Source organism: Balaenoptera borealis (genome assembly GCF_965194805.1).
Source record: "Balaenoptera borealis genome assembly, chromosome: 1".
NCBI classification, from domain to species: domain Eukaryota; kingdom Metazoa; phylum Chordata; class Mammalia; order Artiodactyla; family Balaenopteridae; genus Balaenoptera; species Balaenoptera borealis.
In genome coordinates, this window is record NC_138860.1 from 18857764 (window position 1) to 18869733 (window position 11970).

Consider the following 11970-nt stretch of genomic DNA (forward strand, 5'->3'; position numbering starts at 1 on the left):
CTGCCAGGGACAGAGGGCGACGGGCGCGGAGCCTACCCCGTGTACACTTCGGGGGTGAGAGGCAGGCCTAACCTCCCAGACAGTGACCGTCACTGCGCCAAGCCTGGGCGCGGCGACTTTCCCCGCCCCGCACCCTCCCGGGCTGATGCAATCCACACAGGTTGGCGGCCCCGGGCCCTTACCCAGCGGAGGGTCTCCCGAATTCACAGTCAGACAGAGCGTCGCCATCTGCACTGCTCCGCCGGTCTACCTGTCAGTGCGCCTGCCCTGCCACCCGAAACACCCCCGACTCGCCCAAGGCGAGAAGGTGCAACGTGTGCGCACGCCTGACGCTGCGGAAGCCTTCGCCCCTCCCCCGCGCCGCAGCCAGCGTCTTGGCGCACAGCACAGTGCGTCATCACCGTCCGCCGCAGCCGTCTGGCGGCTGCTTTGGGGACCTTCGACCCTACTCCGGGCATCTAGGGTCACGAGGGCCAACGTGGCGTTTCCAGCCGCTGAAGGGGGAGAGACGCTGAAACGCACGACGTTTTTCGACAGTTCGTAAAGCGAGAAAAGTAAATGGTAAGACGGTTTCTGCAGTGTGATGGGCGTTCACCGGAAGCCCAAAACAAAACCCACAAACGGGTGGTATACTTGAGGCAGGAGGTAGATGGGCGCCCCGCCCCCAGGGTGAGCAATTGGAGTTCGTCTCCTGTGGACAGAAACACCGAAATACCAATAGCAGGGCAGTCAAGAGAGGAGGCTGGGCCCTGCGCAGGTAAAAGATAAGAGACCATCTATTTCTCCTTCTCGAAGTCGAGGAGACCTTCCCGACTAGAAAGCTCCTTGGAGGTCAAAAGGGGAGTGATGCCAAGCTACCCATAGGTCTCTTCGCTGGAATCCCTCTTGGCTGAGAGATGCGTGTGCACATGGGAGGACCGTGAGATAAACCAAACATGGACTCAGAACCAGGGGAATCAAAATGATTGGCCAAAGGGAACCCAGAAGAAATGTCCCTTATTAGTGATTTAAACTACGTCAAGGGCACGACTCTCTCTCTCTCTCTCCCCCTCTCTCTCTTTGTCTCTCTCTCTCCCTCTCTCCCTCCCTCCCTCCTTCCCTCCCTCTCTCCCTCCCTCCCTCCTTCCCTCCCTCCCTCTCTCCCTCCCTCCCTCCTTCCCTCCCTCTCTCTCTCCCTCCCTCCTTCCCTCCCTCTCTCTCTCCCTCTCCCCCCTCTCTCCCCCTCCCTCCCTCCCTCCCTCTCACTCTCTCTCTCTTTCTCTTTCTCTCTCTCTCCTTCCCTCTCTCAGGGTCCTCCCATGTGTCCATCCACATGTCCTGTACTCTTTTCCTCCTAATAAACACTTTACTTGTTTCACTGCTTTCTGTCTTTGTGGGAATTCTTTTCTGCAAAGCCGAACGGCCAGGGTTTTGTCACTGACCACTGGTCTAATTGCTAGGATTTGGTGCTCTGTGACCCAACCTCAATCTCTGGCCGGGAACCGAAACCCTGCTTCAAGCCACTGTAGGCCGAGGCCACCCGAGATCATACTGTTGGGGGGCACTGTATGTAAACACAAAAAAAGTCCTGGAAGCATGTAGACCAACAGCCATGGTTACACTGGGGATGGGGGAGGTTTTTCTCATGTTTTCTCAGTTCTTTCAAAAGAAGAATGTATTTTCAAAAGTGATTTTCATACTTGAATAATAAAGGGCTTATTTATAAAAAGCAATGCTAAAAGCCATTGCCCCAGTTTGTCTTGGCTCTGTTTGCCTGGGCTGTGCAAGCGTGCCTTTTAGAGGGTCGTCAGTCCTCCTCTTAAACCTTGTGACATGTGTGCTGGCGAGTGTTCAGCAAGCATACTCCAGGGGCTGGTATTAGAGCTTAAGGGACCAAGGACTGATTACAAAAATATCTCAATTTCCCAAAGACATCTCTGTTATCTCTAGGGAGTGAGTGTTGCTTAAATTAAATATGAGCCTTGAGTGCTTAATACAGCTATAGAGGCGTTATCCGTGCCTGTCCTAACCCACTATCAGAGATGGCTCCGTCTTATGTATGGCCATCCCCCAGAGTAAGTAAGGTACCTGCCTCAGAACAGGACCAATCCCCTTACCCCTACCTTCCTCGTAGAATCTGTAGGGCTGGGATCCATAATCTCATTTTATCAAGTCCCCCAGGTGATCCTACGTGTACCACACGGCGCCTTTCTACCTCTTTGTTGAAATTGATTTCCCTTCTGCACACTCTGCTAGCTCTCCACCTTCTTGTCTGCTGAAACCTTATCTTAGACATCCTTGGATTCCCCACAATGCCCGGCACATACTAGGGGTCCTTCCTACTCTATCATAATTGGTACAGGGAAAAGGACAGAAAGTCATTGATTGCTGGGGCAGTGGGGAGTGATACAAAATTGACTTTGAGGACTTCCCTGGTGGCACAGTGGTTAAGAATCCGCCTGACAATGCAAGGGACATGGGTTAGAGCCCTGGCCCGGGAAGATCCCACGTGCCGCAGAGCAAATAAGTCTGTGCGCCACAACTACTGAGCCTGAGCTCTAGAGCCCGCAAGCCACAACTACTCAGCCCACGTGCCACAACTACTGAAGCCTGCGTGCCTAGAGCCCATGCTCCACAACAAGAGAAGCCACAACAATGAGAAGCCCGCGCACTGCAACGAAGAGTAGCCCCCGCTCACTGCAACTAGAGAAAGCCTGTGTGCAGCAACGAAGACCCAACACAGCCAAAAATAAATTAATTAATAAATTAATTTTTTAAAAATTGACTTTGAAAAATATAATTAAGAATTATGAAACAATGAAAATAAATTTGCGGGACTTCCCTGGTGGCGCAGTAGTTAAGAACCCGCCTGCCAATGCAGGGGACACGGGTTCAAGCCCTGGTCCGGGAAGATCCCACATGCCATGGAGCAACTAAGCCCATGCACCAAAACTGCTGAGCCTGCACTCTAGAGCCTGTGAGCCACAACTGCTGAGCCCGTGTGCCACAACTACTGAAGCCTGCGTGCCTAGAGCCCGAGCTCTGTAACAAGACAAGCCACGACAATGAGAAGCCCGCGCACCACAACTAGAGAAAGCCCACGCACAGCAACGAAGACCCAACGCAGCCAAAAATAAATAAATAAATAATTAAAAAACAAAACAAAATTGACTTTGAAAAATATAATGAAGAATTATGAAACAATGAAAATAAATTTGCGGGACTTCCCTGGTGGCGCAGTAGTTAAGAACCCGCTTGACAATGCAGGGGACACAGGTTCAAGCCCTGGTCCGGGAGGATCCCACATGCCACAGAGCAACTAAGCCTGTGCGCCACACTACTGAGCCTGCGCTCTAGAGCCCACGAGCCACAACTACTGAAGCCCGTGCACCTAGAGCCCGAGCTCTGCAACAAGACAAGCAACCACAATGAGAAGCCCGTGCACCACAATGAAGAGTAGACCCTGCTCGCCGCAGCTAAAGAAAGCGCACGTGCAGCAATGAAGACCCAATGCAGCCAAAAATAAAAATAAATAAAAAATAAATAAATTTTTAAAAGTAAAATAAATTTGCATCTTTTATCTTACAAAATTTAGGTATTCTTGCAACTATGTGTTAATTTTTATCTTAGAACAGAATAAATTAGATATTGAATGTTTCTTTTTATTGTTTGACTTTTGCTGAGCAAAGGGAATGAGGCAAGAGCTTTGGGCCAGGAGCCTAAGAGCTGTCCTTGTGGAAAGCACTGCCCACAAGTGCCTAGAAAGGGCTTAAGAACAAAACTTTACATTTTTGCCTATTAGTGACTCACTACCAAACTAGAATCGGTTTTATTCATCCCATTTTAGGGCAAATGCAGAAATGTGGGCCTGCTCTTTGACCAGCTAGTTTGAGGGATATCAGGAAAACAGGTCTATGAGAGACTTGCAAAATGGAAAACAGTCACCTGGGATCTTACCAAGTTTAAATCATACTTATTACATTGCCTTATCTTGTTCTGAGGAGTAAATCCTTCAATTCCTCACTTAGAAACGTGATAAAACAAATCATTTTAATTGTAGAAAGCAAACAATAAGAATGTAAAAGGAAGGTGACATCAAGAGAGAAGCTAGAACACTAAATAGATGGCATGAAACCCTATTCACCTTCTTGGGATGAGCTAAAAAATTGGAATCAAAGCCAAGAGGAAAAATATTTACTGTATGTTGAGGAAAGCACAACTGTGCTAATACAGAGACCAGAATTAAATTAAATACAGAGACATTCTCAAGGTTTCTTATAGAGAGGGCACCATAAAAGGTTTCAACACATACTACAGTAATTTTGATACACTGTTCATTCAACAACATTTTTTAAGTTAACATTTTAACTATGCACCAGGCAGTGTTCTTTGTGCTAGGAATATGTAGTGAACAAAAATAAGGTCTCTAAATTTGTAGAGCTTACATTATAGTGGGATGAGGCAAAAAATAAACCAGCTAATTTCATAAAATAATGAGTTTTATAAAAACAACAAAAGGATATGATAGGATTAAAAGGGATGAAATCAGAGAAGGGGAACTTCAGATACAGTTGTCAAAGAAGGCCTCTTTGAGAAGGCATGTACACTGAGCCCAGTCCAATGAGAAGGATCCAAGTATTCAAAGATCTGATGTTTCATCACTGGAGGGAAAGTTGACTTACTTCTTAAAGAAAGATTTGTAGATCCTGCTTTGGAGAATCTTTCAGATGCAAATCTCTGATATAAACCAGCCCACTATTGTCACTGAACCTGAGCCCTCCAATGCCAAGAGCTATGTATTATTCATCTTTGGGTCTCCAACATTATTCACTGCGCTTGACTTATAGAAGGGTCTCAATAAATGTTGAGTTGAATGAATGAGTGGATAAATGCATGTAAAGCAATCTATAATATACTATGCTTGCTCAATAACCCACCTAATAACACACGTGAAGACTTAAAAACTAAAGACATGAGTTAAATGTACAGTGCACATATGGATTTGTAAGAACTGGAGGAGGAATAATTTAGTTCTTTATCTAACAGGATTCTTGATGCTTTAATTATAAATTGGTTCCTTACAATTAAATTTATGTAACTATTATTGGTCCCCTTATTTTAATATGTGATTCATTTATTTTCAATAGAAAAATAGAAATTCAAAGTAAGTTTTTCTGTTTATCTCTTGCTATTAACAAATCACCACAAAATTTAGTGGCTTAAAGCAACACCACCATTTTATTAGATCTCATATTTTTGTGGGTTAGGAATTTGGACAGTCCTTGGCTGAGTAACCAATAGAAGCCCCAAGTAACATCAAGTGGGGTCTTTTGGTGCTATTTAACTAGAGGTTAGGGTGGTTGAAATTGCAAAAATCTTTACTCACCTGGTGCTTAGGATAGGAAGTCCGGAAGCTTAGGCTCAGCTGGACGCTGCTTACTCTCCACGTTTTCTCAGGTACTTCCCATGTGATACAACAAGCAGGGTAGTAAGACATTATAAGTTGTGGCTGGCTGCCCCAAGAGTGGAGGTTCCAAAAGACCAAGATGAAGACTGCAAGACTTCTCCTGATCTATCTTTGGGAGTCACACAGCATCACTTCTGTGGCACTAGATTGGTGACCAATGAGTCACAGGACCCACCTAGATACAAAAGAGGGGACTATACAAAGGCATGAATACCAGGAGGTGTGTTTCATTGGGGACTGTAGTGGGGTGAATTGTGTCCCCTGGAAAAGATATGTCCAAGTCCTAGCCCCCAGTACCTCTAAATGTTAACTATTTGAAAATAGAGTCTTTGCATATGTAATAAAGTTAAGAATCTTACGAAGACATCATCCTAGACAGGAGAAAGAGATTTGACACACAGCAGGGAAAGGAGATGTGAAGACAGAGGCAGACATTGGAGTGATGGCAGCCACAAGTTAAGGGATGCCAAAGATTAATGCAAACTACCAGAAAGGAGGAGAGAGGTATAGAATGGTCTCCCTCAGAGCCTTCAAAAGAACCAACCCTGCCAACACCTTGATTTCTGACTTCTGACCTCCAGAACTGTGAGTGAATAAATTTCTGTTGCTTTAAGCCACCAAATTTGTGGTCATTTGTGACAGCCGCTCTGGGAAACTAATAGATGGGCAATCTTTTGAGACTGGCTACTACAAAGTTTAAAAATTCTTCAGCATCTTACTGTATACAGTAAATCATGTTTATCATAGTGTCATTGATAACAGTTCTCTACTCTTGGCTGTGCCTCTTTCTTATAGAAGGTAGTGCAGAGAAAACTGTAATTATAAATGTTGTCATGATATGTGCCATATTTAGCAGACACTGAAAAAGAAAATGGTGTTTGTGGATAACTTATTTTTCTTTATAACTGCTGAGGAAAGCACTATGAAAAAGTTTATGTGTACTGTGAAGACAGTGAATATTCACTTAGTGAATATGTATTGTTTTTAAGTTTAAAAGGTATATTTTATTTTAAAATATTTATAGGCAAAAATTCCGCAGTTCAGTAATTCGTGGAAAAGAAAAGCTTGAGGTGAAGAAAATATAGATCAGAAAATTAAAAGCATAATAGGTCTTTAGTTTGAAAATACTAGCACATGACTCAGTGAAGCAAACACCCAATTTGCATTTGATCTGTTTCATAAGTTCAAAAAGTCAAAAGAGGACAATATTTTCTTTTCCCGTCAGTATCTCATCAGCCTTAGGCCTGCTCTGTGTAGAAGCCAGAGAAAACACTGCATTCAAAATTAAGGTCCTTTACTTTAATGAACACAAAATTAAGAGCTACAGTAGATCATGCTGAAAAGTCGGGAAATGTGCATCCCCAATTTCGAAAGCTTCTGAATTAAAGAAACCCACTGATACATATTGAACTGAACATCACCAACAGACTCTAAGGAGAAATGATGTATCAATTTCTTTAGGAGTACTTGAATAATGTTAAGAAATTTTACCTAGTCAGTGTGGAATATGCTGGTTTTGTAAATGCTGTAGAAGAAAGTAAAAAGATTAATTCCTGGGTGGAAAGCCAAACAAATGAAAAAAAATCAAGGATCCATTTCCCAAGGGCTCTCTCAGCAGCTCTGCCATCCTGGCTCTGGTGGACACAGTCTATTACAAAGGGCAGTGGGACCAGGACCTTGATAAAGAAAATACTGAAGAAGGAGACTCTTGGCTGAACAAGGATGTGAGCAAATCCATGCAGATGATGAAACAAAGCAAGACCCTTCACTTCACCTTCCTGAAGGATGTGCAAGCCAAGATCCCGGAAATACCATAAAAAGCAAGCATGATTTTGCTGATCCAAGCATGACTTTGCTGCTGCCAAATGAAGTAAATGGTCTGCAGGAGCTTGAGGATAAACTCACCACTGAGAAATTAAGAGCCTGGGCAAGCTCACAGAACATGAACAAGAGTGATGTGGATTTGTACTTACCTCAGTTCAAAATGGAAGAGAGCTAGGACCTCAAGGCCATGCTGGGAGCCATGGAGATGGCGGACACCTTCAGTCAGTAGGACACCGACTTCTCAGGCATCATGGTGTCTAAAATCCTGCACAAGTTCTACGTGGAGGTGACTGAGGAGAGCATGGAGGCTGCAGCTGCCACTGGTGCGGAAACTGTTCTAGCATCATTACCAATTTATGAACATTCCTGTTGTGATTACCCTTTCTCTTTATCAAGCACAGTAAAACCAACGGCATCATCTTCTTTGGCAGAGCTTCTTTCCCTTAGATGCTATTAGCCTGTCACTACTTTTGGGAAAAGATCACAGAGTTGTTCCAGTAAATTGATTGCTAGAAATAATAGGTTCTCTTTGATTCATTTTCCTTTCCAATGTCATAGTCATCACTAAGAATTTAATAGTTGAAATAGAATGTCAGGCAATCTCTCTCCACACACAAGAGAAACCCTCTTTTTGTCCCATTAAAATTCCCTTTGGACAAAATATTCAACTTTAAGATAAGGTAAGGGGATATTTCAATACTGTTATCTTCTAAATTTGAAATATTGTTCTGTCTGTGACCTGTTTTAAATGAACCAAACCAAATTACACCTGCTCTCCCAACTTGTTAACTTGGACACTTTTTTATTTTTGTACTGCAATACAAAGCAGAACATTCCAGGGGCCCAATGACTGGTTGAGTCCAGAGATGCTTTAAGAGTTCAGAAGAGAGTGGGACTGTTTACTGGTGAGATTAGTGCTAGGAAGTAATGATACATATTCCAGTTGTTTAGAGTTTTCCAGTTTTATTATTCTTCCCAGTCCCAGATTATTAACTATAGTCACCATGCTGAGCATTACATCCCCAGATCACTGATTTTGAGAAGCATGGAATCATCAAGGAAAGGGATGTCATCAATAAAAACAAAAGAGTGTAGAGCTGTGGTACACAAAAAGAAACCTGCATTCAGGAAAGCGAGAAACAGCAGTAAGTGTCTTAGATCTTAATGTCACTATCTGTTAAATGCTTTTATTTGTTCCAAGAGTTTTTTTTTTTAGTTATGCTGAGTTTTCTAGATAGATATTTTTTTCTTTCTATGCAACATTTGTATCTCTGAAGGCTTATCTCTTTCATTGTTTAGGACTTCCAAAATAACACTGAATAGGAGCAGTGATAATGTTGAACAAAAGCATATTTGTCTGGTTGCTGACTTTAGTGAGAATGTCCCTATTTCACTATCAAGAATAGTGTTTGCTGCTGGTTTCTTATAGATACTCATTATCCAGTTAAGGAAAATTGCTTCTATTGTTAGGTGAACAGGATTTTGTTTTAAAAAGTCAAGAATAGGTATTTTCAGCATCTACTGAGATTCAGACAACATACTAACCCTTATTATTTTGTACATGAACAGGATATACAGAGATGAAAGACAAAGTCCCTGCCCTCAGGAGCCTAGTCTTATAGGTGAAAAAGACAGATCAATAAAATTTACTATACAGGGGGATACATGCAGCTATAGAAAAAAATATGTTCATTCTAAAAACATTTTGGAAATGAGAGTAAAAATAATAAATAAATGTTTGCACAAAGTACAAAGGTAGCTAAGAAGATGGAAAATGATTATCCATGGTGAATGGGGGAGGGAGGAGAGAATAGTAAAGGAAAGCTTCCAATAAGAGATAACCCATCTAGGGGATGGAAAAAAGAAGTCAAAGGACAACATGAGCTAAAACCTGGGTGTATTTGGAAGCTGCATATATTTGGAAGCTGTGTGTATTTGGAAAACTTTGACTAGTTCATTATGGCCAGAATGTAAAATACTTTGGCAATTCGAGATTAAAAGGCTGGAAGGTAGGCAGAGCCTAAATTATGCAGAGTTCTACATATCATGATGAGGAGCAAGATTTTATCCTACGATAGGAAGTCAGGGAAGAGTTTTAAGTGCAATGAGAGATACGATGAGGATTGCATCTTATAAGGACGCCTTTGACAGTAGCAGAGCAGGCGGACTGGAGTGGGCACAACTGATGGCAGAAAGATCAGTTGAGGTGTTAAGTCCACATGAGAGAAGATAAAGGCCCAAACGGAGGCAGTGGAAATGAGAATTGAGAATAGAGAACAGGTTTCAGGCATATCTGGGAGGTAGAATTGATGGTAACCGGTAAGATGCTGCGGGCGGGGTGGAGATAAGATGCTGGAAGCAGGTATGTCTAGTTTTACTGCTAGATTTCAGTTGGATGCCTGGGTGGATGGTTACATCATCTTAAGAAGGGAAGACAGGAGGGAAAACAGGTTTGGCAAAGTATTTGGTCCCAGAGTGTTTTTTGAGATTTTTGTTAGATGCCTAGATGTCAATATCCTGTAGCAGTTGCATATTATAAATCTGGGGCTTAGTTGAGGTGTTCTTTAAAATGATACCAATATTGTATATATCACAAAATGATCACCACAGTAACTCTACTTAATATCTGCCACCATACATAATTACAAATATTTTTTCTTGTGATGAGAACTTTTAAAATCTACTCTCCTAGCGACTTTCAAATATGCAGTACAGTATTATTAACTATAGTCCCCATACTGTGCATTACATCCCCATGACTTATTCATTTTATAACTGGAACTTTGTACCTTTTGACCCCTTTTCATTTATTAGCTGAAATGTCTTGCTGGAGATGTGAGTGGTTGTTAAAATTGTTGATAAACCAGAAAGAGGATATAGGGAAGTGCTATACAGTATAGTAGACGCTAGCCATGTGTGGCTATTTTTTTCTAACAGCTTCATTAAAATATAATTCACATACCATACAATTCACCCGTTTACAGAGTACAATTCAATGGCTTTTAGTATATTCAGAATCGTCCAATCCTTACCACAATCAATTTTAGAACATTTCATCACCCCCCAAAAAAGCTCTGTACCTTTCAATAGTCACTCTCATTTTCCCTCAACCCTTAAAATTAAAAAAAAAAAAAAAATGGTTTTGATGATGTGGCACCTGCCTGCCTCCCCGACCTCACTTTATAACACTCCTCTCTTTGTTCACCTTACTTCCGCCTACTCTGGCTTCCTTCCTATGTTTGTTTTTTTGCTTTCTCTTCTCAGAGACAATGTGCTTATTATTCCCACTAATAATCCCAGCTCTCGATATGGTTGACCTCTTTCCATCCAGTTTTCGTCTCAGACATCACCTCTTCAGAGAAGACATCCCCACTCTATCTACCAGATATCTTCTTCCCCCCCCTCCCTCCCTGCCTCCGCTGCTTCCCAGCTCATCTTCCTGCTTGATTTCCTCTACAGCATTTTCCACAATCTAAAATAATTTCATTTACTTATTATCTGTATTGCTTCACAAGAACATGAGCTCAACAAAGGAACAGACTTATGTCCACTGTTGAATGTTCAGTACCTAGAGCCATGCCTAATATACAGCAGGTGCTCAAAAAATATTTGTTGAGTAAATGAATGATGGAATAAATGGAGGCCAAGGTGAGAGAAAACATGGTATTTTGGGGGAACTTTAAATGGTTGAGCATGGCTGGAGTACAGGTTAGTGAACAGAGGTGATCCTGGAGAAGGAAGAAGCTATAACATCAAGAGGTTCATATGTCATTGTAATGAACTTGCATTTTATCCTAAAGGCAATAGGAAGCCATAAAAGATTTTTGAGGAAGGGAGTGGCATTACTACATTTGGTTTTTTAAAAAACCTGGAGCCAATGAGAGATGGATTGGAGAGGAGTTAACAGTGCAGGAAGGAAGATTAGACAGGAAGACACTGCAGTGATTCAAGGAAGAAATAAAGGGGTGTGAGTGTGTAAATTAATGTAGAAGAAATGGGAATGGAGAGAGAATGCAGACTTCCAAATATGTCACTTGGATGAAGTTTTTATATAAGAGCCTATAGAAAATACCTTCAAAGTTATTCTCACATTGTACTTAGATTTCTTAAAAAATTAGGTTTAGTCCACTGTTTGCATATAGATAGAGAACTCTTTTCTTAGAAGGAAGTACTTTCCAAACATGGCCAACTATCAGGATCACCTTGGGGATTTGTAAAATAATTTAAGGAGGAGTAGGCAAGAATGAAGAGTTTTTTAGACATAATTCAGAGATACTTGTGAGACATCAAAGTAGGCTTTTGGGTATAGAAATCTAGAGTTTGAGAGTTCTAAGCTAGATACAGATTTTGGAATTCTGGGTAAAAGGCCCTTAAGTGAAGCCGTATTTGTGGATTAGATCATCTAGAGAGAACCTAGGACAGAATCATGGTGAACACTGACATTCAAGGAAAGGGAGACAAAGAGAAACCAAGAAAGAAGACTGAGTAGGAGTGGCTATTGGGGGAAGAAGAAAAACAGGACAGTGAGAAGAGAGTTGCAAGAGGGAGAGGGGCCAATGGCGTCAAAGCCACAAAGACCTCTTCCTGCAGCTGCCTTGTGAAAACAGTACTCCAACACCGTCTCTAGTGAGTGTTACACTTAAATGACTACCGAATCCCTGGAGTAGCTGTCTTAAAGTACACAGAATTTTAAGACAAAA

The 11970-nt window shown here is 42.1% G+C and overlaps 1 protein-coding gene and 1 pseudogene across 2 annotated transcripts in view; one reads left to right on the forward strand and one right to left on the reverse strand.

Annotated features, from left to right (window-relative positions):
* EPRS1 (glutamyl-prolyl-tRNA synthetase 1) overlaps positions 1–370 on the reverse strand; it is a 68058-nt gene extending 67688 nt beyond the window's left edge. The window contains exon 1 of the mRNA XM_082394044.1: positions 183–370. Within this exon, the coding sequence (XP_082250170.1) occupies positions 183–228 (46 nt within the window). The 5' untranslated portion in view covers positions 229–370. The remainder of the gene's footprint in view (positions 1–182) is intronic.
* A 61-nt stretch (positions 371–431) lies between these two features.
* LOC309630260 (serpin B4 pseudogene) lies at positions 432–11938 on the forward strand (annotated as a pseudogene). Its single transcript, XR_014249493.1, has 2 exons — positions 432–561; positions 5822–11938. The product of XR_014249493.1 is annotated as a serpin B4 pseudogene (transcript).
* The last annotated feature ends 32 nt before the right edge of the window (positions 11939–11970 follow it).